This window comes from Rhinolophus sinicus, linkage group LG06, assembly GCF_036562045.2.
Source record: "Rhinolophus sinicus isolate RSC01 linkage group LG06, ASM3656204v1, whole genome shotgun sequence".
NCBI lineage: Eukaryota > Metazoa > Chordata > Mammalia > Chiroptera > Rhinolophidae > Rhinolophus > Rhinolophus sinicus.
The window spans coordinates 1,243,734-1,271,019 of record NC_133756.1 but is presented as its reverse complement, the minus strand read 5'-3'; the positions used below and the strand labels follow the sequence as shown (position 1 = coordinate 1,271,019).

Sequence of the window (27,286 nt, the reverse complement as noted above, 5' to 3'; positions counted from 1 at the left end):
CCGCTGTTATGATCTGTGATCTATTGTTTGGTTAAGCATGCCCACGTATTACATGTTCATTGTAAGAAGGAAAACAATACTACCGGTTTGTAATACCACCATTTATTTCTAATGTCGTATTTCGTCGTATGGAAATGCCACATTCGATTCAACGGTCTTCTGAATTGAGCATTATTTATGTTGTGTCCAAGTGCTGGGATCATGCTCATAGCGAAATTAAATTCTTAGCATTGGAATTACTAGGGCAGACTATGCATGCTTTTAATGCTTTTGAAATATATCGCCAAATTGTCCTTTAGAATATTTATGTTGTCTCCGACAATGTGAATTAGTGCTATTCCATGTACTTTTTGTCAATTTGATGAGTGAAAAAGTATATCTCACTGTTTTGTGGTTTTTAACATGGAAATCAGTACCTAGGCTAAAATATTGATGTTTCCAGTTCATCTACAAAAAAAAAAAAAAATCCATGATTCAAGGTTATTCCTGAACCAGTATTGCTGTAATATATAAAGCTGTCTTAGAGAGCAATAAGAACAAGTCCAAAACCAAAAAAATTAGTCAAAGAATATAAACAGGCAATTTCCAGAAATGCAGACAAAAAGGCCAGTACAAAAAGATTCTGGACTTCATAAGTAATTCAATGCACATTTAACCAGTGGATTTCTATTGCATTAGCAAAGATGGGTATTGCCATAATGGTGCATGTCCCCTCGCATCAGTGAAGGGTGAAAATCTTGGCAACCGACAAACTGCTGTGTTAATGTTTGTCAGGTCATTACTGCTAAAATCTTTTATAGGTTATTTTTAAAGGAATCATTTACTGATTGAAGACATACAAATTAAAAATTATCAATTATTTTCTTAATCCAGGGAATATAATTAATAACTTTTGTGTAGACCCCATACTCATCTGCTTCCCCACAATTAATGGAACCCCAGGACACTATTCCTCCCACAAACCACCTCTGTGTCTCATTATCTAGAAACACTAATGCCCCTCCACTGTCACCTCTACAGCTGTCCTTGCCACCACTTTCCAAGCCAGCACAAAGCATGTTATCAGTTACCCTCGCCCCTCGATAGGGCTTGTTCTCATAGACAGCAGTACATTTTTGATGGTCCACAATTGGTATGTCAACAAACATTAGATTTCTGGCAAGAAAACCCCTTTGGGTTAATCCCCACCCAGATGTGGTTCCAATGTCATTTGTCTTCATGAAGGATTCAGCTCCTTTTCTTGGCAAGCAGACAGGCATGATGTTGTTATTGATTACCACTCTGTTCCTCAGTTTAATCAGTGCTATGTCGTTATCAAAACCAGCATCATGAGTGTAACCTTCATGTATAAAAATGGCCTCTGCCTGAGCTTGTGTGTAATGAGGTGACAGCCTCTTCAGGATACCCATTCTGATGTCCAGGGAGGGGGCATCTTCTTGGTGCCCATAAACAGCATGAGCAGCTGTCAGGATCCAGCTGTCGTACAGAAGCGCACCTGCTGCTACAGTTTCACCCAGTAACAGGACTTGCCAAGGAAAATCACCAAGCTGTGCGTTTTGCCCTCCATATATACGACCTCTTGTAGTACGAGTTGATATGCCACAAACTGGGGAAAGAAGCAGATGTACAGAGCCTTTAGAGAAACCCAGTGGTGTTTTTCTCCAATTACTACCAATTTGGGGTTGTGTATATTGAATGAACCAAAAATTGCATCCCATGAACTGGTGGGTGTCTACCATACAGGCAAGTGAGGCTACTCAAAAGCAGCACAAAGACCTGACTGGTAATCTCTTAGCTCCTCAGAAAATGCGGTGAGTGAAAGTTCTCTTTTAGAAACTTTGTTTTGCTAAAACAGTTCGTCTACACGTTTGGGGAAATCACTTAAGGCAAACGGGTTGTCTGAGCCGGTGCACTTGGCTATGTGCAGAGAAAGGAAAAGAAAGTAACTGCCATTGCTTCTGCTTTCCCACTTATGAAGTGGGGGACTCACCATGTCGTTCTGGGGAAGCAGGAACTGAGGTCACCAACACAGCAGTTGTAATATTACTCTCACCTTTGAGCACTTAACTGTTTTAAAATTAGAATGCTGCAGTTGTAGGCAGACACCATCAAGTTCACAAGTTATTTTTGGTCTAGCTGATTTTTCCAAACACTAAATTTTACTGTATATTATGAAATACACTCAATGTAGCAAATACATTTCCTGTTGTGGCAGAATACTTGCATTCAAATCTACAAACGTGTCAGCCAAGATAAAGGTTTTTTTAAAAAAACTAATTTAAGCCAAATAACACAGGGGTAATGAATATATTATTACCTTTCCATTTTTTTTAAATCTCTATTCAACTATGTCTTCAGAGCCAATTCTGGTAAAATTTTTTTAAGTACTATTAAAAGGCAAATTGCATTAATGTTTAAAAACTAGATGTCATTGAAAACAATTGCTTAGGGAAATAATGAAGTTATTAGCTTTGGGTTTTAATAGCATTTTTACAGAGAAGAGAAGTAACTCAACAGAAGAACTCATGTTTATAAATGTATAAGTGGTTCAAGATAATTTTAAAAATCATTTAATTTTTTATGCTTGCCTAGTTGTAAGGCCAAAATAATCCAATGACTGATGCAGTCAGCACCCAGCAACCTCTCCAAATGGAAAGGGGGTAATGAGAACATATTATTTGGAAATAATAACTTGGCCTAAGAGCCAAGTGCTGAAGTTACATTTCTGCCACCACAGCTGAAGCGCTACTTATGTCTCCTACCCAGTTCTCCATGCCATCAATTACGAATCTCTTGTATAAATGTATCCATTACCAGGCTCACAGACGGGGAGTGATTTTTCTCCTTTGGAACTTGTCCAGAATCCATCAGCCTCACACACATATTTACCTGCAAATCATTGGAAAAGCAAAAATGTTTAACTGCGTGTATGAGGTGGTTGTCATTTGCTTGAATCCTCCCTTGAAAAATGTTGATTCTTGAGCATCAGTGGGAAATAGAGGTGTTTGAATAACCATTTTACATGATTTCATAAATAGGGGGGTCTCCGCATTACCATGTTTGCTTGCAAAGTGGAAACCTTTTAGATGTGTAACTTGAATATGTATCAGGCTCTCAAGTGCTTAATGATAAGGTTTGGCTTGTTAAATTAAACCATGTGGAGTATCTTGTGTGTTTGTAGTCATTCACTAGGTAAGACCTGTTTTCCGATTCTTGCAAATTGACATTAAAGTCGCATCAGCTGTAATACTTCACTTAGCGGGGCAAGGGGGGGGAGTGCCTTTTAATCTTTGGTCTAGCCTCGGCCAAAAATGTTGGCTCGAGTTTATTTTCAGATAGTGAGGACTTAAGTTCCAAATATCGGCCACCCCAGCTTTGAACAGTTGGCTTACCATCATCTGTTCTCATCCTGTAGAAGGTCTCGTTACAGCGGTACTGAACCACAGCTTTGTATGTGGTCACTTCAGGACCTGTGACGTACTCCACTTGGCCATTGGGTAGGTCATCAGGAGGACCACAGTCGACAACTAATAAATATGGGGGAGAGAGGTGTCAGCTTGTGTTTTCAATTCTAACACCAAAAAGACCTGGAGGCTGTGATAGGCGCTTGGGCCGTGTGGTGCTATCAAAGCCGTGTTCTTTTCCCCCTGTCTGCTGGGCAGCATTCATTTCATCTCAGTGGAGAGATCGCTTTAGTGTGACTTGAAAGTGTCACTCATCCCTGTCCCCAACTAAATGGCAGGAGTGAGAAGTCCCTGCGGAAGGAATGGTATGAGGCCTTTCCTCAAGGGAAAGGATTTGAAACCGCTTGGACTTCTCAGCGCGCTCACTTCTAACAAGGTCTGTGCAAAGCCAGCAACACGCAAGGGAGAACATGGCCCCACCTACACGTGCCTCTGGTCTGGGTCCACGCGGAAGGGTGTTCATTGGTAACGGGGTGGGTAGAAAAGGACACCAGTACAGACGACTCTAAAGGGCTCAGCTTGTTCTTACGATCCTTTTCTTAAGCTGACTCCAGGAGACCTGGAAGTCATAATACCTTGGATTTGGATTAGAATTCACACTTGCTAGGACTGCTAACGTGAAATAACCGATTTGTGAGACAAAGGGCTGTCAAAGTTCACTAGTAGACATCCAAACTCTGCTGCTGTATTTCTGTGGATGTGAAAAGATTGCATTGAAATACTTTGCAGCAACTTCGTGGCCGTGTGCCTGGCTCTGCCGAGTGCTTCACCAGCATTGCCCATAACTACCAGCAAAAAGTGGCAGAATCAGGGTGCAGACCCAGGCCTCTGACCCCCAGCACCCCATCAGGGCCAGCTCTTGACTGCTTTTTCAGTGTAAACTTAGGAAATACTTAAATTCCCCTAGGACTTGTGTAGAAATCCTTGCACAAAATATGCAAAAATACATGTACAGGGGTGTTAACTACAGCAGTGTGATAGTAAAAAACTGGAAACAGTAGAAATCAAATTGAAAGTATCACGTGATGGAGTGCTGTGCAGTCATTAAGAAGGTTGGCTCTTTTCATGGTCCGATTGACTTGGGAAGATAGTCCAACAACATGGAGGGAAAAGGCACATTGCAATCAGATTATCCCATTTTGGTTAAAAAGTACACAATAGTGAAGTACGTTAGTATATATAGCATAGGGAATAAAGAATGCAGGAATAGACCCCAAACTCTTAGTGGTAGTTTGGGGATTTGGGCAAGAGTGGCTTTTTGTATTTTTGTAAATTTATGTATTTGTCCAATTAACGTGTATTTTATAATTGAAAAAATACAAAAAGTATACATAATTCTTAGTTCACAAAATGGTGATGTACACCATTGCCCGTTTGGTGTACGTACCTCCATCCCTACATACAGTAGCCTGTATGTTTACACATGTGTGAGATGTGTAACGAGGGGGACATACACCAAAACAGTGACTCATTATACTCGCCTATGGTGGAATTATGGGTATTAAAATGCAATTCCCTATTTCCCCTCTTCTCCGAGTATTTTATACTTAGGAGAATATTTTTAAAGATCACACTTTCAGAAAGCAAATAACGTTTCCTAATAGCTTGGTTTCATTTTAACCTCTAAGAGTGCTCTAAGAGACGGGAAGAGAAGCAAATTTGGAATTCGAACGCTGATAAGTAGAATCCTTTTAGAAAAGACCAGAAGCGGTAGAAGCAGTAATAGCAGCAGAAGTGTCCTAGGAGTCGTGGTCACGTGACCGTACTGCTGCATTCTGGCATCGGTTGGTCCCAAGATCCATCTTTTTGACAAACTGCAGCAAATGATTTCAGGGGCACATAACCCTAAACAGGAATTCGGAAAATATTAATTTCCTTGCTTACATCATAAGAGCACTCCCCAAAACTATGCTCCCACAGTACTTTCTCTTCTAGTGTTTCACGAGATGCTCCCAAGGGAGTGACACACGCACATAATAGCCCAACGCTGCCTTGATTTGTGTGCATATATACTGCCAACGGCTCTGCTTATGTCACCTGTGCCATCGAGGTCACCTTTCAAGGTGCATTGCATTTTAGGAACCAAACGTTGACCTCTGCAGCAATTCATGATGTATTTTTTCATGATATATTGGCTTTCTACTTTCTCACAAGTTCCTGCTGCTTTATATGAAGTGTCAAAGGGAGGTTGGTGGTCAGAAGTTAAGGGAAGGCCAACCTCATGACACACGGAGCGAACGTGTCTGGACTAAAGGAAAGAAATTGCTTTGGAGAAGCTTTATGCTTCAGAGGAGAGCAGGATGATTTTTTTTTTTTAATCAGAAACTGAACAGGTTTGCAGTCCAAGGAGCTGTGGCAAAGAGCCTGCCCCAAAAGTTGGCAAGGTGGGAAGTGTTTCACTTTTTTTTTTTTCTTTTTGGTGTTGCCCCTCCACAGGACTGGATTGCATAGCTAGCTATCATTTCAATGTTATTGCTTTTTACCACTGGGATTCGGTGACAATTTTGAAGAACATAAAGAGGACGTGTTAACCTCCTTGGGCCCCTAAAGCAACACACTAAGCATTTTTAAAATTATCCTCCCTCTCCCTTAACAGTGGTCACTATTTATAACTTTGCGGAATATACGATTTCTCCACGCGGTTTCACTTTTTATGGGCCCAGTAGTTGTTTCATGTAAAGGTCATTTGACCAGAGGGAGGAGCTTAATTTTATGCGCGGTGACATCACAGGGTACACGGCACAAGAAGAGCAAACAGAGCAAACGCATCCTTTTAGCTCAGCCACTTTACCAAGAGCTGCTGCCAAGTGTGAACAGAGAAAAGTTGTCCGTTTTAATCACTACCTTCCCAAAGTAGCTTTTTTAAAAAGGCAAAATTCCCAAGAATAAAAAATTCTCCATAGCTATCCCTCTTCTCAGCAAACTTCATTTCTTTGTTTTTTGTTGTTTGGTCATAGTCGAAAAAAGCCCTATGCTGACAACAGCTATTTTCCCATTATATTTATGTGCTGATAGAAAAATATATATATACATTTAAAAACTAGCATAATCGTGCTGCATTATTGACTTCGTATTTACTTACCTGCAGAAGCTCGTAGCCTGTCTTGCAGAAGACGGAGACGCGGTCTTTCAGGATGTACTTGGCTTGCACAGGTGAGATGTGGCCATTAGGTGGCGCCACCGGATCAGGGCAAGGCTGGGCTGCGCAGAGGAAACCGGGCTTGGGGGTTTTGATGAGATACTCGACAGCAGGGGAATCTGAACTGAGCATTTGAAGTTCTTGATTTATAAATGAAACATTTAACGTGTAAAGACAGCTTGTCACAAGTCCGGCAGAGTTCTTAAGATTTAAAACCAAAGGCAAGATGAAACTCTCGGTTGCTTAGTGTGCAAATTAGGGTTTGTCGCCTTGCCCCGGGGCTTCAGCCGAAGCTGTGTAAGAAAGCCAGACGTGCAGTGAGATAGGACAGTCACCTCCACTGGGGCCTCTGCTCTGTGCTGGGGACTTCACACTCACAGCTGAAAACCAAGAGGGTGTAATGGAGGGAAAGGCTCGACTACATGGGTTTAAATCAGAGCTCTCCATTCCTAGGGGTGACTGTCAGCCTCTCTGAGCCTCAGTTTCCTCATCCGGAGGAATGAGAAGGGCTGCTCACCTTCCAGGGTTGTTGTGAGGCTGGGACGTGAAGCATCCAGGATAGTTGTTGGCAAAGTGCTAGAAAGAGTGGGCTGCGAGGAACCCTCACACTGGGCTGCCTGGCAGGACGCTTCGCGCATGCGTCCTCTCGTGAGCACCCGCCCACAGTGCTCAGGCCGCGGGGGAGACTGTCTTCCATGTTGGTCCCCAAACCTTGGCTTGCTGTCACCCCATGGCTTCAGCCCCCCCGCCCCCCCAGGTGCCCCTCCGTGTGCACCGGTCATTTGCTGAGTCCCCTCCTTCCAGCTGATCTTTGTGACCTAGGGGGCTGTCAGTCCTAGGCAAGCCCCAAAGTCTCCCCTCAGGGGCCCAATCTGCAGGGACAGCCCTGGTGGCCAGGTGGGAGCCCAGGGCTTCCCGAAGCTGCCTCATTCCCAGGCCAGTGCCCTGCTGGCCCCTTCTTTCCCACCCACCTCCTGGCCCCTTCTCACCCAACAGCCTGGCAAGCCTGCTTCTCCCCTGACTCTGAAACCAGCACTTCGGTTTTAGGAGTTTTATTACTTGTGGATGACAAAAGGGGTTCTAGGGAACGTAACCTCCCAGGGCCATCTGATCATAAATTCCTAACTGGGCAGGTTATGGTGGGTCGTCACGTCCCAGGCAGGCAACTTCTTTACTAAAAGGTTTCTCTTTGCCTTAAGCAAGCCCTGTCCACTGTTTCTGTGTCTCTAGGTTAACACACCTTGAACTATTCCGTCAGACCCTTCCTTCTAATACCTGACTACCCTCAAGAGAGCACAGAATCTTACCCCTCCTGCAATCCCATCCCAGGCTTGCTCTCTCTCACCTTCACATCATCTTCCTTACGTTCTCTCCTTAATCTCAAATGCATAAAAGAAACTGCAAACTGTCCTCCCAAGCACTTGAGACCTTGCTCCCCAGCGTATGTTGTCAGTTTGGCTCGAACAAACTCTTATAAAAAATCTTATAGGTTTAGATGTTCTTACACTGACAAACTGAGGATGACCTTTGGTCTGAAAATCTAAGCCCCCTCTGAGACTTACTCATTTTCCCCTGGCTTATCATCTGCCACACATATGTGAGATATACATGTTAATAAACTTGCCTTTGTTTGTCTCTTGTTAATCTGTTTCCAGGCAAGAACTTGGAAGGGTAGAGGGAAAATTATTTTTTCTTCCCTACAGATGGACCAAGGGATGGATGGATGGATGGGATGGATGGATGGATGGATGGATGGATGGATGGATGGATGGACAGATGGATGAACAGACGGATGGATGGACAGATAGATGGGTGGGTGGGTGGATAGATGGACGGATGGATGGATGTGTGGGGGTTCAGAACAAGTCACCTCAGCTATGTGGATTGTTTTGAACTAAAGGCAACTTTAGCTTTGGGCTCAAGAGACAATTTTGCCCCTCACTTAACTACCTAGAATTTGAATTCGGGGCCTTGCCAATAATAAGAGTTTATCAGAGATAACCTCTTTGGGCCTATGTACAGGGCAGGGCAAACTGCTGATTACTAAGCCTGCCCTCCCCGCAATGACCTGAGGCCCCATGGCACCCTACCACACCCCTCGCCCAGAACGTCCTGTACATCCATGTTCCCTTGCTGTCTCTGAACTTCTCATGCATGTGGGGTCTCTGACTCTCTCATGTATGCGGGCTCCCATGCATATGTATGTATGAAATTTGGTTATTTTCTCTTTCTAATCCGTCTCATGTCTATTTGATTATTGGACAGAACCTTGAAGGTAGAGGAGAGTGAGTGGATGGCATTTCCCCTTGGGGTAGCATTCCCTCACAGACCACCCCACGCAAACCTGATCTGTCTTCTGATGGGGTTCAGAACATGCCACCCCGAAAGAGGGCACCTTGGCATGTTGTCTATTTTAAGCTGAAGGAATGTGAGAAAATGGCCAAAGCAGGAAGGCCACTCTGACCTTCCCCATGTCTCCCTTCCCTGAAGCAGGTCATAAGACCCTCATGAGAGGGGTGCCCTCCCTCGACCTGGAGGAAAGGTGGAGGAACAAACAGACCTCGATAGGTCCGCCCAGGTTACTGCACTTCCCGTACACACCTTTCCTACCCTCTTCCTCCATGACTTTCCACTTTTCATCAGCTCTAGCACAAATGGACACAGGTCTAGCTGTTTCTCTGGGCCTTCACTTCCTTACAAAGGTTCCACACCACGTAAAACATAAGACACAAATGTGTCTGCTTTTCTCCTGTGAATCTGTCTTTGTCAGTTGACTTTTCAGACCCAGCCAGTACTGCTGAGGGTCCAGCACACCTGTTTCCTCCCCTACGTGTCCCCGGCCTGGCCAGGAAGAGTTCCATCCCACGTAGCTCGTTTACTATCCTGTAAGAGACGGGAGCTCCGAGTTTCCTGCCAGGATCTGAGACCCACGTGCCCTCACCTGTGCTGGTGTAGTGGATCCGCCAGCCTGCGTGGTCCCCGGACTGGTCAGTAATGAAAGTGATGGTCACGGAGTTGTTCTTGGTCCCAATCCTGCGTGGCAATGTCGTCCCACAAAACGGGCCGTATTCCTTTTTGTCTGTTTGAATCTGAAAGAAAGCAGAGGGGCAGGCCCCTGTCACCTCCCAACCTGCAGGAGCCAGGATGAGGTGGGGGTCCTAGGAACCAGACCTTGAGGGAGTCGTAGGGGCACTGGATTTCGGGGTGCGTCTCCACGTCGAAGGACTCCACGAAGTCCAGGATGACACTGAAGCCCTCCTCCAGGCGGATGCTGTAGGTGCAACTGGAGAGTTTGGGGTATGGCTGTGGGTATTCAGGGCTGCTGATCACCCCAGACCGGTCGGTGAAGACCTGGCCTGAGCACAGGGCTGAGAAGAGGGGAGAGGACAGGGCAGCGTGAGCCTGGTGCAGGCAGAGGACCCCGACAGCCTAGCCACACTCAGTGCCGTCTGGGCCAGGGCCGTGCATGTGGCCAGCTCCCGAGGGGCCTCAGAGACCGAGGACCCCGCCCCAGTAGCTGGAGGCACAATTTAGGGAGGGGGCTGCTCTGGCTTCCAGACTTGAGCTGAAACAGGCAGCACTTGGATGTTGGGGCTCCTCTAGGGGCTCACACTCATACCCCCAGAGAGGGTGGGGGCCCTAAACTGAGGGTCCTGGTGGTGGGAGTCCTGGGCCAGAGTCACAACCCCAAGGCAAGGGGAGTGGGTGAGGTCAGGCTCTGCTGAGGGGGAAGGAGGCACCCGGAGAAGGGAGGGGGTTCTCCTTACACCCCAGGAACTGGGAAGTGAGGCAAGTCTTGGGCCGAGGGCCCGTGACCCACCCTGACCCCAGTCCGCCCACCATGGGGGCCCTCTCCCAGCCCGGGCCAGTCCAGCCTCCCCTGGGTCTCCACCGGGATTGGGTAGGAGTCAGGGAAAGGTTCTCTTTGCCTGGGTCTGGGCTCTGCCTTGGGAGGCGGTTGAGGGAAGTTCAGATCCACACTGATCATAAACTAGTCTGCTGCCCTCTTTCCTCAATGGAACAGCTACGTCTGTGCTTGCAGAGGGAGCAACGCATCATTCAAGGGAGGGGTCTGCCACATCCTCCAAGGCCACGCAGGCATTTGAGCTGGGAGGCTTCTAGGAAGTGAGGAGTCCCAGCTCTGCCCTCCTTCCTCCATGTGGCTGCTCCCCACGGGGCAGAGGGAATTGTCTCCGGATGTGGCGGACCAGATGGTCCATCAGTGTCGACCTCCCTGGGCCTCTCTGCTTTGTGTCAGGCTCCCTCCGCACAGCACACGGCGCCTGAACTGCCCTCTAAACAGGAGGTGGCCGAAGGATGCTGAGAGCTCAGCCCCTGGGGACCTGGTGGGGGAGCAGAGAGCCCTGTCCCCTTCTGTGAACTCAGGCAAGCCTCCACCCTTCTCTGGCCTCTTCAAAATGGGGGGTGGGAGCAAAGCGCGTCTGGCAAAGGAGCCCGTGGCCCCATGGAGGGAGTGCCCACCGCCCAGGCTCCTCCGGACTAGGACGAGGTAGGGAGCGAGGGCAGGGGTCCAGGGTGCACGTCACCACCCTTCCCCCCCAGAGACACACACAGCGGGTGCAGGTGGTGCCAGGTTTATTGTTAGTTTCATGGGCGGGGTGAATGGGGGCTGCAGGCAGCAGTAATGTCGGCCCAGCCCAGAGCCGCAGCCAGCAGGGGAGGCTAGAGGCTCTGCTCTGGAAAAGAGAACAGAGACAGGGAGAGACACCGGGGGAGAGACACAGGGGAGAGACACTGAGCCGGGGAAGTGGGGTCAGTGCCGCTGGGTTGGGGCTTCCCCCTCCCCAGGGCACCAGCTAGTTTTCTGTCCAGATGCCTGGCAGGGGCACGAGGGGCTTCCTCCAGGCAGTGGGGGCCAAAGGAGTCTGCCAGGTGGAGGCTCTGAGCAGGCCCAGTGCCCCTCCATAACGTTTGGCGGAGGGGAGCTTGCATGCGTGAGGGCAAGGAGGCTGGATGGGGTCCCAGAGCCCCGGTAGGCCAGGCGCACAGGGGCCCTAACACTCACTAATTAGTGAATGAGAGTGAGCTGAGGACAGAGGGAGCAGGGGAGAATGTGGGTGGGTGGGAGCGCACAGAAGAGCAGAGAAGGGGCTGACGCTGCCCAGGAGAAGTGCCCAGTGGGCCAAGGCCAGTGGTCCCTCCAGACCCCGGGGCAGAACAGCTGTGGCTTTGAGGGTGGGAGTTGGGCGAGGCACAGGGCCCCCTTGCAGCCGCCACTCACCTGAGCAGGTGCGCTTGTTCTCGTGGAGAACGTAGCCCGCACGGCAGGAGCAGTAGAAGCCACCCAAGTGGTTGTGGCAGTGGTGGTCACAGGTGGGTGCCTGTCCTGGGGGTGCTTGGCACTCATCGATGTCTGGGAGGGGTGGACCAGGCAGGCGGTCAGCAGGGAAGGAGATGGGGCAATGCTGGGGTCATGGCTGACCTGAGAGGAGATGGCTGGTGCCCAGACAAGCACTAGAGGCCTAGGGTCATTGCAACCGCCCCACAACACTTGGCTGGAGAAGTAAATAACACCTTTTAAAACCAGTGACAAGATGGATAAAGGTCCTGCTCAAGGTCCCCAGCTAGTGAAGGGAGCAGCTGGCAATGGAACCCCATGGACAGTGGGCGGGGGTACTGAACCCTTACAGCAGCCTCATGAGGAGCACAGAGAGGTTGGGCCACTTGCCCCAGGTCACACAGCTTGTCCCTGCAGGAGCCAGAATCTGAAATCAAGTGTCAGACTCGAAGCCCCAGCTCAGAGACAATGCCCTAAGCTCTGTGCATTCTCAGCTCAGGCTGTTGGAGCTTCACTTTCCCATCTGTAAATGGGCTCACTCAGCCCTGGCATCACCCGGGGTGGGGGGGGCTGTGAGGACGTCCTGGGCTCAGCCCCTGGCTGAGTGAGCACAGAATTCAGCTCAGCTGTTATTGACATTTGCCTTGCAGATGATGTCAGAGGAAGGAGGACTTTTCTCCCGCTGGTTTGGCAGGAATCCAGCCTCAGGGAAGTGGGGAGCCTAACAGGAAGGCAGGCCTGGCCTAAGGCAGAGTCGTCCCCAGTGAGTCATCTCAGCCCCCAGGCCTCCTCTCAGCTCACCCTCGGCTGCGTAGAAGGCCTCAAAGCCCGTGAACGGCTTCTCGTTGGAGTAATCAGAGCGGAAGGTGACATCCAGACTGGAGCCCAGCGAGTAGAAGGAATCGTTGCCAGGGGCCCGCTCCGTGTCTGTGCTCTCCCACCCACACAGCGTGGCCAGCACCTTGGTTCCTGAGCTCAGCTGTGGGGTCGGGGGTCACGGGGAGGGATGGCAAGACCCAAGGCCTGCCCACCCTCCCTCCCTCCTTCGGAGGCCAGACCCCACGCCCAGGTGTCCCTGTCCCCCAGCCCTGGCTGGTTCTTGGGGACCTCCTAGCTGGAGAGAGGGACCGGGCCATCCCCCCCCTGTCGGCACCTTGAGATAGTCGTACTCGCAGAGGTAGGAGAGCTCCAGGTGGAAGTGGGTGAAATAGAGGCGCAGGCGGTAACCAGGGGGTGCAGTCAGGGTCCAGCGCTGCTCCTGGTTGTTGGCATACTCCCCTGGGAAGCCAGGGGACGCCAGGCGCCCGAACACAGGCTTGGGCCACTGCGGGCCCATGGTTGTGGCTGCCGAGCCCCACAGCAGGCCCAAGAGGATGAGCGGCCTGAGGGCAGCACGGGGGGCTGGCGAGGGCCTGGAGGCCTGCTCTCGGCCCTCACGCCGGCCAGCGAGGCTGTGGGGGGCTCCCACCTGCCTCATGGTGCGCCCGTCCAGCTGTCCAGGCCTGGTCTGGATTCGCGTGCTGTCTCACCTTTGATCTGTTTGTCCAACACCTGGCCCTGCCCCTAGCCGGGCTGGCCCTGGGATTCTGAGAATCGACCTCATGACTCCTGCCTGCCCAGACTACAGGCAGGGAGGGGAGGACCCTCCAGTAGCCGAGAGCTGGACCTGGACGATAGCGAGACAGCCCTGGGGACACACCCTGGCTCTGTCCCTTGGCCCTAAGCTCCGTGTCAGTGTGGGACTCCTGTGATTGCCCAGGTCTTCATGACAACGCTCTCCATAATGACGCTCCAGGTAGAGATGGAGAAATGCACACGTGCATCCACTGTTGCTCCCTTCTGAAACCCTGCTCGAAGAGAGGAGAGGGAAGTTTTTAAAACACATGAGTCCACGGGGATGAAAACTATGGCAGAGGAGGCAGCATCCGTATTTCGGAAGCTGGAAAAACAGACGGACAGGTGGAAAAAACTCCAGAAAGCAACTCCAAGTTGGCAGTGGGATCAGGAATCAGCTTGGCAATTGGAAGCTCCAAGTCCTTCTGGAAGTGGTTAAGAAGCCAGCCGATTCCTATTTCCCACCCCCTCACCCCAGCAGAAACTTGGAGGCTGATTCTTAAAGGGAACACAAGGGAGGTCCCAGGCCCGGCCGAGCAGGGAAGGTGGAGACAGGTAACAGCTGCATTAAGCAAACAGATTGGCTGTTGAGAGCCCCACCCAGCCTTCCTCCTGACTCAACTTCTAGAATCTGGCAGCTACCCAAGCTCCTCCCTCTTTTCCAGCTTAAGAGGAAAGACCTAATGATACTGACTTTGAATATTCTAAAAGCAAACGGCTCAGCTACCATCACCCACAGCAAAGGTCAATTGACAAGTCCCAGTCATGTGCTCAGAGCTTCCAATTACCTTTTTAGTCCCCACTCCGACATATGAGCAGGACATTCAAGGATTACTGAGGAAAACCTCAAACATAAGAGAGAGGAAAAAAAGTCAACCAAAGAATACAGAAACAAAGCAAGGAGAAGAAAATGTCCAAAATCAAAACAATTATTAATATTTTCAGAAGAAAGAGAGGCAAGAACAGGATACTATTTAAAAAGAGCATTCAGCGAACAAAAAATCGTTTTGGGAAATAAAAAGTAGGGTAGAAATGAAACATTTAATAAAACGTTTGGAAGATAAGATTGAAGAAATCTTCCAGAACACAGAGTAAAAGAGAAATGAAAAAATATTAAAGATAGGAAAATTAGAAGCCCTATACAGTATGTCAAAGAATGAGGAATTCCAGAAAAAAAATAAAGAAAACAGAGGAGAGAAAATTATAAAAAAAATAATGCAATAAAATTTCCCAGAACTAAAGAGAACATGAGTTTACCGACTGAAAGTGTCCCCCTGCATGGGGATGTGGGGTTCAGCATAAGGAACATAGTCAATACTCTTGTAATAACTATGTATAGTGTCAGATGGGTACTAGATTTCTCGGGGTGATAGAGGGGTGTCGGGGGCAGGGTGAAAAATGCAAAGGGACTAAGAAATACAAATTGATAGTTACAAAATAGTCATAGGGATATAAAGTAAAGTATAGGGACTATAATTAATAATATGGTAATAACTATGTATAGTGCCAGGTGGGTACTAGAATAGTTGGGGGATCACTTTGTAAATCACACAACTGTCTAACCACTATGCTGTACCCCTGAAACTAATATAAAATAATATTGAATGTAAACTCTAATTGAAAATTTTAAAAAGTGGGGAAAAGATAAAGAAGAATAAGACATTCAAAGTTCCAGGTCTTGGGGATGTAACGTACAGCGTAGGAAATACAGTCAGTAATATTGTGACAGCGTGGCACAGTGCCAGATGGTTGCTGGGCTTATCATGGTGATTGCTTCTTTAGCGTAGGGAATATAATCAATAATATGGTAATCACTATATGTAGTGCCAGGTGAGTCCTGTTGAATATCTATGATGTACACCTGAAACTAATATTACATGTTAGCTATATTTTCATAAAAACCTTAAAGAAAGTGTCCCCCTGAGTGTCCAGAACGATAAATGAAAATAGAACTTTACACATGATATTTCAAAACACTGGAGAGAAAAATTACATTCTACAGACTTTGAGAAAGACAGAGGGAAGGAGAGAAGAAACAGAGCAAATCACATGCAAGGGATCAGGAAAACAATTATTTTGGCGCTCTCAAAATTACACTGGAAACTAGGATGGCCCCAGTGATTCCCGCCTGGGGGTAGTCATGCCCTTCTTTGTCGTCTTCCCCCCTGCTGAATGCTTATGGGTCGGATATGGCTGAAATGATGGTGTGTTACTGTGTGGCTAGACCTTGTAGCATCTGCCTGGCTCTCTCTTCGATCACTTGCTCCGGGGAAAGCCAGCCACCACGTTGTGAGGACACTCAATGTCCCTATGGAGAGGGCCACATTGGATGGAACTGAGGCCTCGTAACAACTGCCAGGTAATTTGCTAGTCACAAGTGAACCATCTTGGAAGGTAATTCTACAGCTCTAGTTATGGCTTCGGGTGACTGCAACCCTGACTGACAGCTTTACTGCAGCCTTATGAATGATTCTAAGCTGAACCAATAGAAAAGACTTGCTTATTTGTGTTTCAATCTGCTATGTTTGGGGCTCATTTTAAAGACAGCAATAGACAACTAATAAAAATGGAAAAGAGCAAATCTCAAAATGCTGAAGGAAGATGATTTCTAACATAGAATTCTATACCCATCCAAATTCTACCCCATCAATCAAGCATGAAGGTGGAATAAAGACATTTTCATGCATGTCAGATGTTTAAAAATTTGCATCCCTTGTCCCCTTTCTCAGAAAACTACTATAAGATATGCTCCACCAAAACAAGAGAGTAACCCAAGAAACTGGAAGACATGGGGTCCAAGACAAAAGAGTTCAAACAGAGAGTGCCATTAGATAGTCAGAAAGCTCTGGACAGATGCTTCAGGAAGATGAAAATGACTGAACACCTGTTGAGCCCAAAGATCTTTAAAAAAAAATTTTACTAATTGTTTTGTCCTAAATGAAAGTGTAATGTATACTATGGTACAAATCATGTTAATAAAGAAATGCATGTTATGTATATTGCTATTTCTTGTTACTGAATATTCTATTAAATACAATCATGAATTAATTATAAATTATAACGGGGCTAAGTAAAAGTCTAAGATCTCATAATCAAAAATTAATTGATTAGCATATTGTTCAGACTCTCATGAAATGCGTTGCATCCACACATCTTAAGAGCTTTAGATAATTGCTAAAAAGTTTGGGGTTAAATTAGTGACAAATTTATTGAAAATTAATCAAATGAAAAGAATCCCTCAAAAACTTTCAGGGAAAAGCTGTGCAGGAGATAAAAAATTATAGTTTACTCCTTGCCTCAGCTGTGAGTGGCATTTATGTTTTTGCAATAGTGGAACACTGAATATTGAGCTAACAAAGATGACCAATTAATTAATTGTTGAGAGTGTGGGGGTGGGGGGGAAGGGAAGGAAAAAGCCAAATCCTCATGTCCCCTAGTAGAAAATCAACAGACTAAGATGAGAACTGACAAGGTGAGAAATAGTAATATTAAGCATGTTATTTACAGACACGAAGGTAAATACCAAAATAATCAGCTAAAAGAGGTACATGTGGCTGCCTCCAGGGAGAAAAGTGGGCACAGGGCTGATTTTCTTCTCACAATCCATGTGGAACTATTTGGATCCTTAAACCAGGGGCATGGCTAACTTTGATAAATAACTCAACTTCGAAACTCTAAATAGGATTAATTTTATTCTCCAAGTGACAAAATCCTGGGCCTGCTCAGGGCCCTCTCCATGATTTCTGGGACGTTAGGGGACTCAGGTCATGCCCTCACCAAACACCCTGCTTCTGTCCGCATCTACATCGTGTCCACCCAGATGCGGGGTTCAGTGCTAGACTTTAATGTAGACCCTTTCGAGGGGTGTACACGTGTACAGGACATTTTAGTAAAAGTTGGGAAGTGGAGGGATTTACACTGTGGACTTCAACTTCTGGGTTAGGCATTCTTGTTTCCCAAACAGCCCCAGCTATTTCTGCAATTGGGCCCTCCTCTCCTTCTTCCTCTGCCCTGAGAGGCCGTTCTCATTTTTATTAGCTAAGTGAGCACATGACATGCTTCTTAATGAAGCCTGTAACAGGTGAGGACCATTGCTCCCATTTTACAGATGGGGTAACCAAGTCAGGAGTTGTGAATGGCTCAAGTCAGCAGAGTGGAGATTTAGACCCAGGTAGAGCCCTCTGAACTCTTCCCGTGTCCACCTTCCCTACCAGCAGCATTCCCTGGGATGCCCTCAGGAGGGACATTCCTGGAGTGTGGTCAGTAAGATGGGCTGTGGGGAAGAGGGGCCCTGAGAGTGGAGGTCTGGGAGCCCAGGGTGCTTGGGCTCAGCTGCAGAGGCAGGTAGGGATGAGCAGAATGGAGTGGCTCTTGGAAGAAGTGCCTGGTGTGTCCTTAGCATGCTTACTAGCATGTCACCTAATGTTCCTGACCTTCCTCAGGTGGCTGTGAAGGTTAAAGGAATTGACAGGTGGTGGGTCAGTGCTCCATAACTAGCCATTACTAGTCTTCCTTTGTTGTTCAAATTAAGGCCCAGACTAGTAGGGACTTCCCTGGCTCCCCTGGGAGTGAGAAGCCCTGGGGCAGGTGATATTGGCTCCCAAGTTGGGTTGAAGATTGTCCTGGGATTGAAGGTAGAATGGGGAAGTTAGCTGGGGGTCAGACCTGCTAAGTCTGGTGCGTTCAGGGGGGTAGGTATGGGATACGTAGCGCCCCGAGGGCATGAGTGACCTGGGGCCACTCAAGTTGGCTTGCACAGCTGGACTTGCTCCCCACCTCTGCCCCCTCACCCGCATGATTTCAGTCCCAGCACCTGCTGAACAGGGTCCAAGGTAGATGCCCACGGTAAAGGTGGGAGCCAGGGAGTGTTCTAGCACCACCCCAGGCTGGTGCCTCTCCCCTGCCCCCAAGTGTCCCAGGTCATCTATCCCCTGACAGTGCCTCTGCCCAGGCTGGGGAGGGGGTTGGAGATACTTCTTCAAGGACCAGCGCCCTCTCCCGTGGATCCTGAGATGGGGTGTGCTGGAGCCCCTCCCCCAATCCACACCCTGCGTGGTGGCTCCTCTCCCCCCAGAGTCCGAGTCCTGAGGGTGAGGTGCCTGGGGTGCAGGCTGGGTATTCAGCACCATGGAGAGAGGACAGCCTGCACCATGGAGCATGGTGTGGCCACCCACACCGCTTTCTCAACCTCTCAGCACTTGGGGGGGAACTTCCGGGAATGTACCAGCGGGCACCCAGAAGGGGGGCAGGCAGGATTTTAAGCCAGGTCTGAATCCTGAGCCAAGTCGGGGCACATGATAGCTTCAACAGACCCAAGCAACTGGACCCAAACAAACCAAGCCCCAGCCAGCCCTCTGGGGCCTGGGGTGGAGCCTCACAATCGTCAGCACCTCCTGAGGACACTGCAGGGCAGCCCCAGGAGAAAGCAAAGGTCCTGAGCAGCCCCACGATCACCTTGTCAACCCCACAGCCCGGGCCCCAGAGCTCCGTCACCGCCGGCCAGCCATGTCGGGCTTAGTGAAAGAGTGACTAAGGCAGCTTTCTCAGGACAGAGTTGGGTCCAGTTTGATGACTGCTTTGTCTCTGGGTGCCAGACGAAGGGAAGGCCCAGCCCGCCCAGACATGTGGCAGACACCGGGAGGCCAGACACCGGGCCCAGCTTCGAGCCTGGCACACAGGAGCACCCAATCATGGGTGATGCAGCCCCTGCCTGGGCCCATTCAAGGTCTGGGGACACACGATTCAGAACTTTGCTATAAATACACGTGTTTGGTGAGTGAGGGGTGACAGAAGGCGGAGATGGTGCTGAACACAGCTGGTTGAACACCACAGAGAAAGACAGTCCGCCCAGCAGGGCAGTTGGGCAGCATTCTGGGGCCTGTAACACTTGGTTGGCGGGCGTGCCGGGGGGGAGGGGGTCTTGTCCAGGGCTCCCCGGCCTGAGGGCCTGGGCGGCATCAGCAGCAGCTCTTGGGCTCAGCTCACATCGTTCAGGGCCTGGTGGGACATGAGGTCTCGTGAGGAGGATGCTGGGTCACGTGTGGGCCAAGAGAGCCCCTCAGGGAGCCCTGGGTCCCCCTGCCGGGCCTGCCCCACCAGGGCCTCACCTTGCGGGCAAACTCGGGCAGGACGAAGGCTGCCCGGTGCATGTCGGAGTTGTAATATCTTAGCTGCATCTGCTCCACCTGCTTCTGCGTCAGCTGCTGCACAGGCTCACGGAAATTGGTGTTCTGCGGGGTGTGGGGAGGGGAGATCAGGGGAGTGTTCTCCGCGTGTCTGCCCCCTCCCACCCCTAGGACTGCCGGGAGCTCACCGGGTTTTTGCTGCACAGCATGAAGCCGATCTGGCCACTGGGGTAGGTGGGGATGGTGCAGTAGGCGTAGCTCACCACGGGGAAAAGCGACCTGCAGAAATGCTGCATGTCCTTGATGAGGTCCAGATGCAGCCACTGGCACTCGCCTGGTGGGGAGGCAACATCAGCATTGGCACGCCAGGCTGGCCCCGCCCCAGACTCTCCTGACTGCTCCAGGTACTCACCCTGGCAGCACAGGATGCCATCCTCCTTGAGGGCCGTCTTCATGAGCTGGTAATAGGACTTCTTAAAGAGGCTCTCAGCAGGGCCTGCGGCGAGGGAGGGACGAGGGACAATAAACACATCCTGGCGGAGACCTCCTGAGCCTGGCAAGGGCCACTGTCACCTCACTACATAGACCCACACAGCTGCCAAGGAGCAGAGCCAGGACTTAAACCCAGGTCTGCAGAATTCGGAAACCAAACACAAAGAGGGTGTTTTTGAGGGGTACAGGGATCCAGTGCCCCAGTATCCGATGGGGCTCCACACTTACTGCATTTCCAAGGGATTCTCATTGGCAGTGCATCGGGGGCATGTCCACCCCGGGCCCTGGTTTAAAAGGAGAACCCACCACCGCCCTGATGCTGGTTTGTCAAGAGCAGAGAGGAGACTGAAGAAGATACTGGGGCCTCAGTGGGCCAAGGCCAGAGCCCCACTCTCCTCCAGGTCCCCAACCAACTGTGACCTTTGGCCAGTGGCCTGATCCCCCTACTCTGCTGAGCCATGCTGGAGGGGGGAGGCGACAACTGAGAAGGAAAATTGCTGCGCTAGTTCTGGGAAGGCTGGCTCCTGCAATGGCGGCTGCCGGAGGGTCCCGGGCTCACCCTTCGCTTACCCATGGGGTCTGAGGAGTCAGTGATGATAACGTCAAAGGCATCCTGATTCTGTTTCATGAACTCAAAACCGTCGCCCACATGGAGGGTCAGCTTGGAGCTGGAGTAGCCAACGGCCATGCCTGGCAGGAACTTCTTAGAGACTTGAATGACATCCTGGGGAAGGGACAGGAGGGAACAGGCTGGGCCACAGGGTTTGGGGGCCCTGGAGGCAAATGTAGTCAAGTGGGACTCCTGGCAGTCTCTCTCACAGGCTGGTCCCTTTCGGCCAGCCACTCACTTTGTGGAACCCCAGTTTCCACATCTGTCAAACGGGGAGCACTCTGGGCCCTTCACCTCCTCATGGAGGGCTGGCTCTAGCCTGCTGCTCAGCCAAATGTACACTATTCCACTATTCCTTTGCTCTCCCCCCAGAACAAATTGCCCCATCCGAGTAGCTTTCTCGCTACTTCAGAGGGTGGCAATTCCAGCCTCTGCCAGGACCATTCCCTGCCTCCAAATGGCAACTGCTTCTCATTTAGGCCTCAGCTCAAAGCCACCTACTAGACGCCTGCCCCTGCCCTGTCTCCACGCATGAGCTCTCAGCTGCTCTTCATGCCTTTATCAGATCACCTTTTGATGTCTCCTCCCAACAAGAATATCAGCTCCAAAGGGGATTGGATCTGCCTATTCACCACTATACCAGCACCTAGAGCAATGGATGCCACGCAGCAGGTGCTCATTAAAAACACACTGCGTGTCAAGGGTAGATGACCTGGTAGTTGGAATGCCCCTGGACCTTGCCTGGGACTTGAATTAAAAACTACACTTAGTCTTACTAAGAACTAGCATCAGTGGCACACCTAATATGTGCCAGGCCCGCTACTATTCCACTGAATCCTCCCAACATGTTTTTGAGATGAAGAAACAGGCCTACAAAAATATTAAGCAGCGCAGAACTGGAACTTGAACCCAGACCCCGGCACCGTTCTGGGCACTCACCTCGTCAATCTCGCACTGCACCACCGACTCCACCAAGGAATGCTTCACCACCTCCCTCAGGACACCCCCGTCCCCGCCCCCGATAATCAGCACCTGGAAGGGGAATGAACAGTCAGGAGCAGGGCCCAGCACCAGCCCCACCAAACAGGCTCCAGCAGGACTTGGTGGCCGGGGCTGGCACTGGGCGGATGCTCTCAAACAGAACCATCTGGAGCGAGGGTATGTGTGTCTCAGCTCCTGATCCGCAGACCTCATCACTTCATTGTCTACTCTCAGAAACGCCTTCCTGCCTCAGGAACCTGGCCCCAGGTGTCCCCTTTTCCTGGAAACTGCTCCCTGAGTTTCAGGCCTTAGCCAGAACCGTTTGCTCCTCCCAGACTGGGTCAGCCCCCACCCCTGTGAAGTGGGCCGCTCTCCCACTTACTCTGACAACCACAAAGGAAGCACCTGGGCTGAACAGTGGGCCTAGGCGAGGGCCCTCGAGCACTGTCCCGTGGGATGCTGCGGGGTGGCTTTCCTATCACTGGGTTCAGGGCTGAATCTTGGTGGGAGCGGGGTACCTTGCGTGGGTTGGGGTGGCTGCAGAGGGGCAGGTTGGCTATCATCTCCTGGTAGGAGAACTCGTCCCTCTCCGTGCACTGGATGACACCGTCCAACACCAGCACGTTGCCGTAGCTCTTACTGTGGGGCGGGAGTGACAGTTAGGAACCTGGGTCCCCTGGGGAGGGGGCAACATGCCCCCACTCACTCTGGGAGAGAAGAATCTCCCCCAACCTACGAAGGGGTCCCAGAGGTGAGTACTGGGGGTGACACGTGGCGAGGACCGGCACGCAGTCCCGCGGGGCGGAGGTTGGGGTTAGACTCGGGTCCGACTCTGACGTATCCCTGACTGACACGTGGAGCTCGGCGTTTCAGGTCCGCGCAGACTCCGGCTCTCCCTGCCCAAGAGGACCGCCCGAAACGCAGGCCCCCAGCCCAGGGATCGGGATGCAGGGTGGGGAGGGGACCGAGGGAGCACACGGGCCTAGTTCACAGGAACTTCTGACAGTTCTGCAGGGGGAGAGGCGGGCAGAGACCGCCTAGGGGCGTCGGAGGTTAAGGGAGCTAGACAGGGATCTGAAAAGAAGAGGGTGATCTCGGCTGGGCCGAGATCAGGGCAGGAGTCCCGGCTGCATCGCCTAGGGGTGGGCAGCTGGTGGTCTGGGATGCGAGCCGTCGCAGGGGGTCGGGGACGCGCAGCGGGCCGGCGGTGGTACTTACCTGCGGAAGACAAGGATATCTTGGTACCGCGAGCGCTGGTGGTGTAGCAGCTGCTCCACCTGCAGCGACAAGGCCTGGCCGGGCCACAGGCTGCACGTCTCGCGGAACCACCCCTCGCGGATGGCAGCGGGACCGGAGGTGGCGGGGCCGTCGAGGCCGGACTCCATGGCGGGCGGGCGGGCGGCGCGGGGCGCGGACCCGGGACTGCAGGCCGCGCGGAGCCGCAGCACAACGGGACCAGCTCCGCCCGCCGCCCGCGCCGCAACCTAACCGGGTCGGAGGGGCGGGGCCTGTTCGCAGGGGCGGGACCCAAGCTCTCCAATGATTGCGCGGGCGCCGACGCGCGGCGACTCTGTGGCACCGCCCCGCCGTCGCTCTGAGCGCGCTGATTGGCCGCCGTAACGCAGCGCGGCGCCCAGTGGCTGGGGCGGGCCGTCTGTCGGTGGCAGCAGGGTAGTGCAGCCCGCTCCCAGGGGCCACGTGGGGCCGGGGCCCGGCGGCCGCGGTCGGGCCTCCGGGCGGGGCGCGCCGGGGGAAGGAGTCTTCATCCGGCCTCGCGCCGACCGGGGCGGTGCAGCTCCGGGCCCCTTGCTCTCTTCCTTTGGTCCGGGAAGCACCCAGGATTGTGTCCTACCGCAGAGGGGAGGGTGCCGGACTCCGGAGCGGAAACTTGAGCTGACATCGCTCCGTGCGTTTCCAGCGCTGGGACAGCCAGCTTGAGCCCTCTGGCTGGAGAAATGGGAGCTGGCCGCTACATTGTTGGGCGAAGAGAACGTTGTTGCCCAGGAGCGACAGAGTAGAATGTATCTGTCGCCGCTCCCCCAGATTTGGCTCCCTGTTGGATGGACTTGAACTGAGTGTATAGTTTGTCGGGGGAGCACTGAGGGTTTTAACTTACTTGAAAAGGATCATCACGGCCCTGCGACTTAAGCTCGATTTATGAATTTTCCCTTAGATTCTCTGAGCCATGAGCGTTTGGCTGCTGAATAAGAAAGATCTTTTCTAAACTGAGTTTCTAAATTTACCAGCAGTGTCCCCGAAGAGGCCAACAACACATGCATATTCAGCACCAAAAAGACGAGCGTGCAGTTGTTTGACAAACTGGGCCTTGCTTCTTGAGGGGTGGGCGGGAATGTGCTTTGTTTTTATGAAAATGTCAAGGAACTTCTCAGAATCACATTAAGCATGCTAATTACCAAATATTAAATGCTAATTGCTCTACGAGTTAGTTCATCCAGCTAGTTCTTCGCATGCCAAGGGAGTTGAAACTGGTGTAAGCTACTGGTGATATGACAGGGATGTTTCTTGACTGACGTTTTGCAGCCTCCACTTGGAGGTGGGCAGCGTGTTCCCTATTTAACCCCAGATGAATAACACAATAGTGTTTATCTGTCAGTGCAAAGCCTCAAGCCTTAGAGCGACAATGTGTCTTGGTTGACTTTAAACTCTTTCAAGGGGAGGTGAGCCAAGGCAGTTCAAGTATTGCTTGGAACTGTTACCGGACCTGAGGTCATGCAGAAAAGGATCACACGGCAGATAAGATACAGTCATCCAGTATGTCCAGTTACTACAGGCTTCATTGGCTCTAGCCCTGGACTTGGTGTTCACATCACAGCCCACACTTCCTCCATCAAGACATTTACACCTCTGAGTTGTGGTTGCCTGTTCACTTCTGTGTACCCGGAGCCAGACTGTCAGCTCCACGCAACGAGGGATGGTGTGTGTGGCTGGCAGCACTGGTAAGCGGCTGAGTGAAAGTGGGAGGCCAGGACGCCCGTCCAGGCACCTTCTGGAGTCGGTCGGCTATCTTGGCTTTCTTCCAGATGCTACACAGCGGAACCCAGAGAGGGGCCCTGGCATTCTGGGAACACTGCATGAGGGGTCAGTGGAGGATCAAGTCCATCCTATCCCTCATGCAAGCTGAACAAAACTGTTCCAGCATGTGCATCCTCAAGTGAGAAAGGCCATAAATGATGCCCTTTGCCCTCCTGTAGAGGAGGTAAGACCATGGCCTCCGCCTCAAGCACGAAGAGCAAATGAGACTTCTAGGCTACTGTGCAAATCCTTCCAAGTTCAAAAACACCAAAGGCCCTGAATAAATTACCGGTGAAAAAGTCCCCATTAGTACAGGACCACGAGCCCAGAAATGCCACCCAACTTCAGATCACAGGAAGGAAAAACTGGTTTTGCCAGAAATAGCCATCGTTAACATTGCCCAGTTAAATTCATAACTGATGTGGAAAATCTGGCTGGAGAAAACTAGGGTAGACCATAAAATGTTTCCCTAAGTTCAGACCAATGTGCATTTAGAACTCAGTTGTAAAGCATTACTGTCTAGCGGGTTGACTACCCCAACCTCCTAAAGGTAGTTTATAAAAGGGGGAGCAGGGAGAGAGCGGCGAATGGTTACTGTCCAAGGCAACGGTTTAAATGGGGCTGCCATAGCCTTTGTATGTCTCTTGTCACTGGAGACTTTTCGGCAGTTAGCACTTGAGAGTCATTTTTTAAGCATTGTGCAGCCAGGCAGATAGCTGTGGTCATGAGTGGGATGAACTTGGCCATTTCGTGGTGTTACTTGGTGGAAAACACTCACGGCAAGTTGCCTTCAGCAACACAGACAGCAGCACACCTCCCTGAGCGAAGAGCCCTTCCGCTCCTCAATTCCCTCCACCTCCAGCCACGGAGGCCCTGCCAGATCCCTCTTCCAGAGCGCACGCCCAGTCCGGCCTCCCCAGTTCAGAGCCACTGAGCAGTTCCCCACCGACCACCCCCCCAAGTGCTCTCCCCACCACATGCAGCTCCAGTGAAATGAATTCTAGCTCTTCTCCCCACATCCCTTGTCTCCATTCCATAGCTCAGTCCTGGACTTTAGGGTTCTACGGGCCAGGAAAATTTCAAAAACACATCTGGGGACTGACATCGGGTTGCCAATTTTGTTTTGCAAGAAAGGACACTTAAGAAGACCTCAACTCCGGGGCGGCTGGTTAGCTCAGTTGGTTAGAGTGTGATGCTCGTAACACCAGGGTTGCCAGTTCAATGCCCGCATGGGCCATGTGAGCTGCGCCCTCCACAACTAGATTGAGACAACTACTTGATTTGGAGCTGATGGGTCCTGGAAACACACTTAAAATAAATAAAAGTTAAAGAAAAAAAAAGAAGACCTCAACTCCTATCGTCTGTGGCCCCTATCTTTTTAAAAAACCCAAACCTTGCCACAAAGACAAAACTGTAAGGATAACTTCCAAATCAAGGACAAGGCATCATTTCACCTCTATGAGAAACGTAATACACTGTCCTCCTCGTTCTCTCCTCTGCCCAGGAGGAGGCCCACTGCGGCTCACCAAGCAAGGTCTGGGGCGCGCTGCCTCGCTGACAACGGTGGTTCTCGACTTCAGCCTAAGAGCCATCTGGAGAGTGTGTTCAGACCTGGCCCCTGGGCCCACCCGACTCTGACTGGGCAGGTCTGCGGTGGAAGCTGGGCTGCAGCCTCTAACCAGCTCCCTGCAGGTCTGCCAGGGGCGCTCACTTTGAGTGGCACTGACTACAAGGTTCTCTGTACTTCTTCCTTTACTCTTCAAGGTTCAACCCAATGTACCTTTCATGAAGCCTCTTTGGGCCATCGCACTAACAAATAATTTGGGCTGACTGCCTGTTGTGCTTCAATGCCCGTTCTTTCCAAACTCTGGATTTTTACCTGGACACGTGGGCACTGAAATGCCTTTCCCAGTATCCTTTGCTGTGGCCACGTGACTAAGTTCTGGCCAATGGGAAGTGGAAATGGGCAGTATACTTTTAAAGGGAGCCTGGGTTCTGTTTGCTCCCTTCCTTCCAGCTGACTGGAATGAGGGTGCCACGGATGGTGCTAGGGTAGTCACTTGCCCATAACGTGGAAGCCCTGTGGTCGCGTTTAGGATGGTAGAGCAATAAGATGGAAGCCAGAGTCAGGACTGCGAGTTGCCACTAGTTCTAGACTGACTCTATTTACAGAAGAAGGAGAGAGAAAACATCTATTTTGCTAAGCCATCGATAGTCTGGCATTTCTGTCCATTCTAGTCCTAAGTAGGACTGACCCCGAGCATTCTGGGGCAGGACTGTTCACTGTGCTATTCCGCGGGTTGCTCGCCCTCGGTGGTGATGTCTGGCTCGGCCTGGTGGCCCCACAGGGGATGGCACAGTCAGCCCTCTCATTAACTTGTGGGAAAAATTTCCAAGAAAAGAGTCCTTGTTTAAGTATTTGTGAAGACAAAAATAATGGTTAACATTTTGTTTTCTTGATTTAATAGCCCATCTCAGGATGAAAATCAAGTGGCATTCTAAAGAAATAACCAGAGATTGAACCATAAA

General features: G+C 50.7%; 2 protein-coding genes across 13 annotated transcripts; both read right to left on the bottom strand.

The window, feature by feature from the left end:
- Nucleotides 1-86: 86 nt before the first annotated feature.
- MASP2 (MBL associated serine protease 2) lies at nucleotides 87-13,480 on the bottom strand. Of its 12 annotated transcripts, XR_012497066.1 has the most exons (11): nucleotides 13,056-13,467; nucleotides 12,704-12,881; nucleotides 11,846-11,977; nucleotides 9,775-9,971; nucleotides 9,545-9,692; nucleotides 7,121-7,179; nucleotides 6,547-6,665; nucleotides 5,231-5,309; nucleotides 3,393-3,527; nucleotides 2,815-2,889; nucleotides 87-1,606 (listed from the first exon to the last, which is right to left on the bottom strand). XR_012497066.1 is itself a non-coding variant. In XM_019746732.2 (10 exons), the coding sequence occupies exons 1-10, from the start codon at nucleotides 13,377-13,379 to the stop codon at nucleotides 843-845; spliced, it is 2,151 nt and encodes a 716-aa protein (XP_019602291.2). In that variant the 5' UTR covers nucleotides 13,380-13,480; the 3' UTR covers nucleotides 87-842. The 12 variants fall into 12 exon arrangements, 7 of the variants coding, with proteins under 7 accessions (XP_019602291.2, XP_019602293.2, XP_074190158.1 ...); XR_012497067.1 differs by lacking the exon at nucleotides 7,121-7,179 and having other exon boundaries at nucleotides 9,775-9,886; nucleotides 13,056-13,461; XM_019746732.2 differs by lacking the exon at nucleotides 7,121-7,179 and having other exon boundaries at nucleotides 13,056-13,480.
- Nucleotides 13,481-17,189: 3,709 nt separating this feature from the next.
- On the bottom strand, nucleotides 17,190-23,224 carry SRM (spermidine synthase). Its single transcript, XM_019746790.2, has 8 exons — nucleotides 22,943-23,224; nucleotides 22,243-22,363; nucleotides 21,683-21,775; nucleotides 20,704-20,857; nucleotides 20,054-20,137; nucleotides 19,830-19,975; nucleotides 19,624-19,746; nucleotides 17,190-19,513 (listed from the first exon to the last, which is right to left on the bottom strand). Exons 1-8 carry the CDS (start codon nucleotides 23,107-23,109, stop codon nucleotides 19,493-19,495), a joined length of 909 nt encoding a protein of 302 aa, XP_019602349.1. The 5' UTR covers nucleotides 23,110-23,224; the 3' UTR covers nucleotides 17,190-19,492.
- Between the last annotated feature and the right edge of the window lie 4,062 nt (nucleotides 23,225-27,286).

Bases quoted from the DNA above. Each gene is read 5' to 3' on its own strand.
- MASP2 (XM_019746732.2), bottom strand. From the start codon at position 13,379: ATGAGGCAGGTGGGAGCCCCCCACAGCCTCGCTGGCCGGCGTGAGGGC. The intron at 11,978-12,703 runs GTGAGCTGAGAG...CACCCCTCCCAG, and splicing joins GGCCTTCTACGCAGCCGAGG to ACATCGATGAGTGCCAAGCA. The intron at 2,890-3,392 runs GTAAGCCAACTG...AATGATTTGCAG, and splicing joins CAGGATGAGAACAGATGATG to GTAAATATGTGTGTGAGGCT.
- SRM (XM_019746790.2), bottom strand. From the start codon at position 23,109: ATGGAGTCCGGCCTCGACGGCCCCGCCACCTCCGGTCCCGCTGCCATC. The intron at 22,364-22,942 runs GTAAGTACCACC...CCCGCCCCACAG, and splicing joins GATATCCTTGTCTTCCGCAG to TAAGAGCTACGGCAACGTGC. The intron at 20,138-20,703 runs GTAAGCGAAGGG...CCCTCGCCGCAG, and splicing joins TGACTCCTCAGACCCCATGG to GCCCTGCTGAGAGCCTCTTT.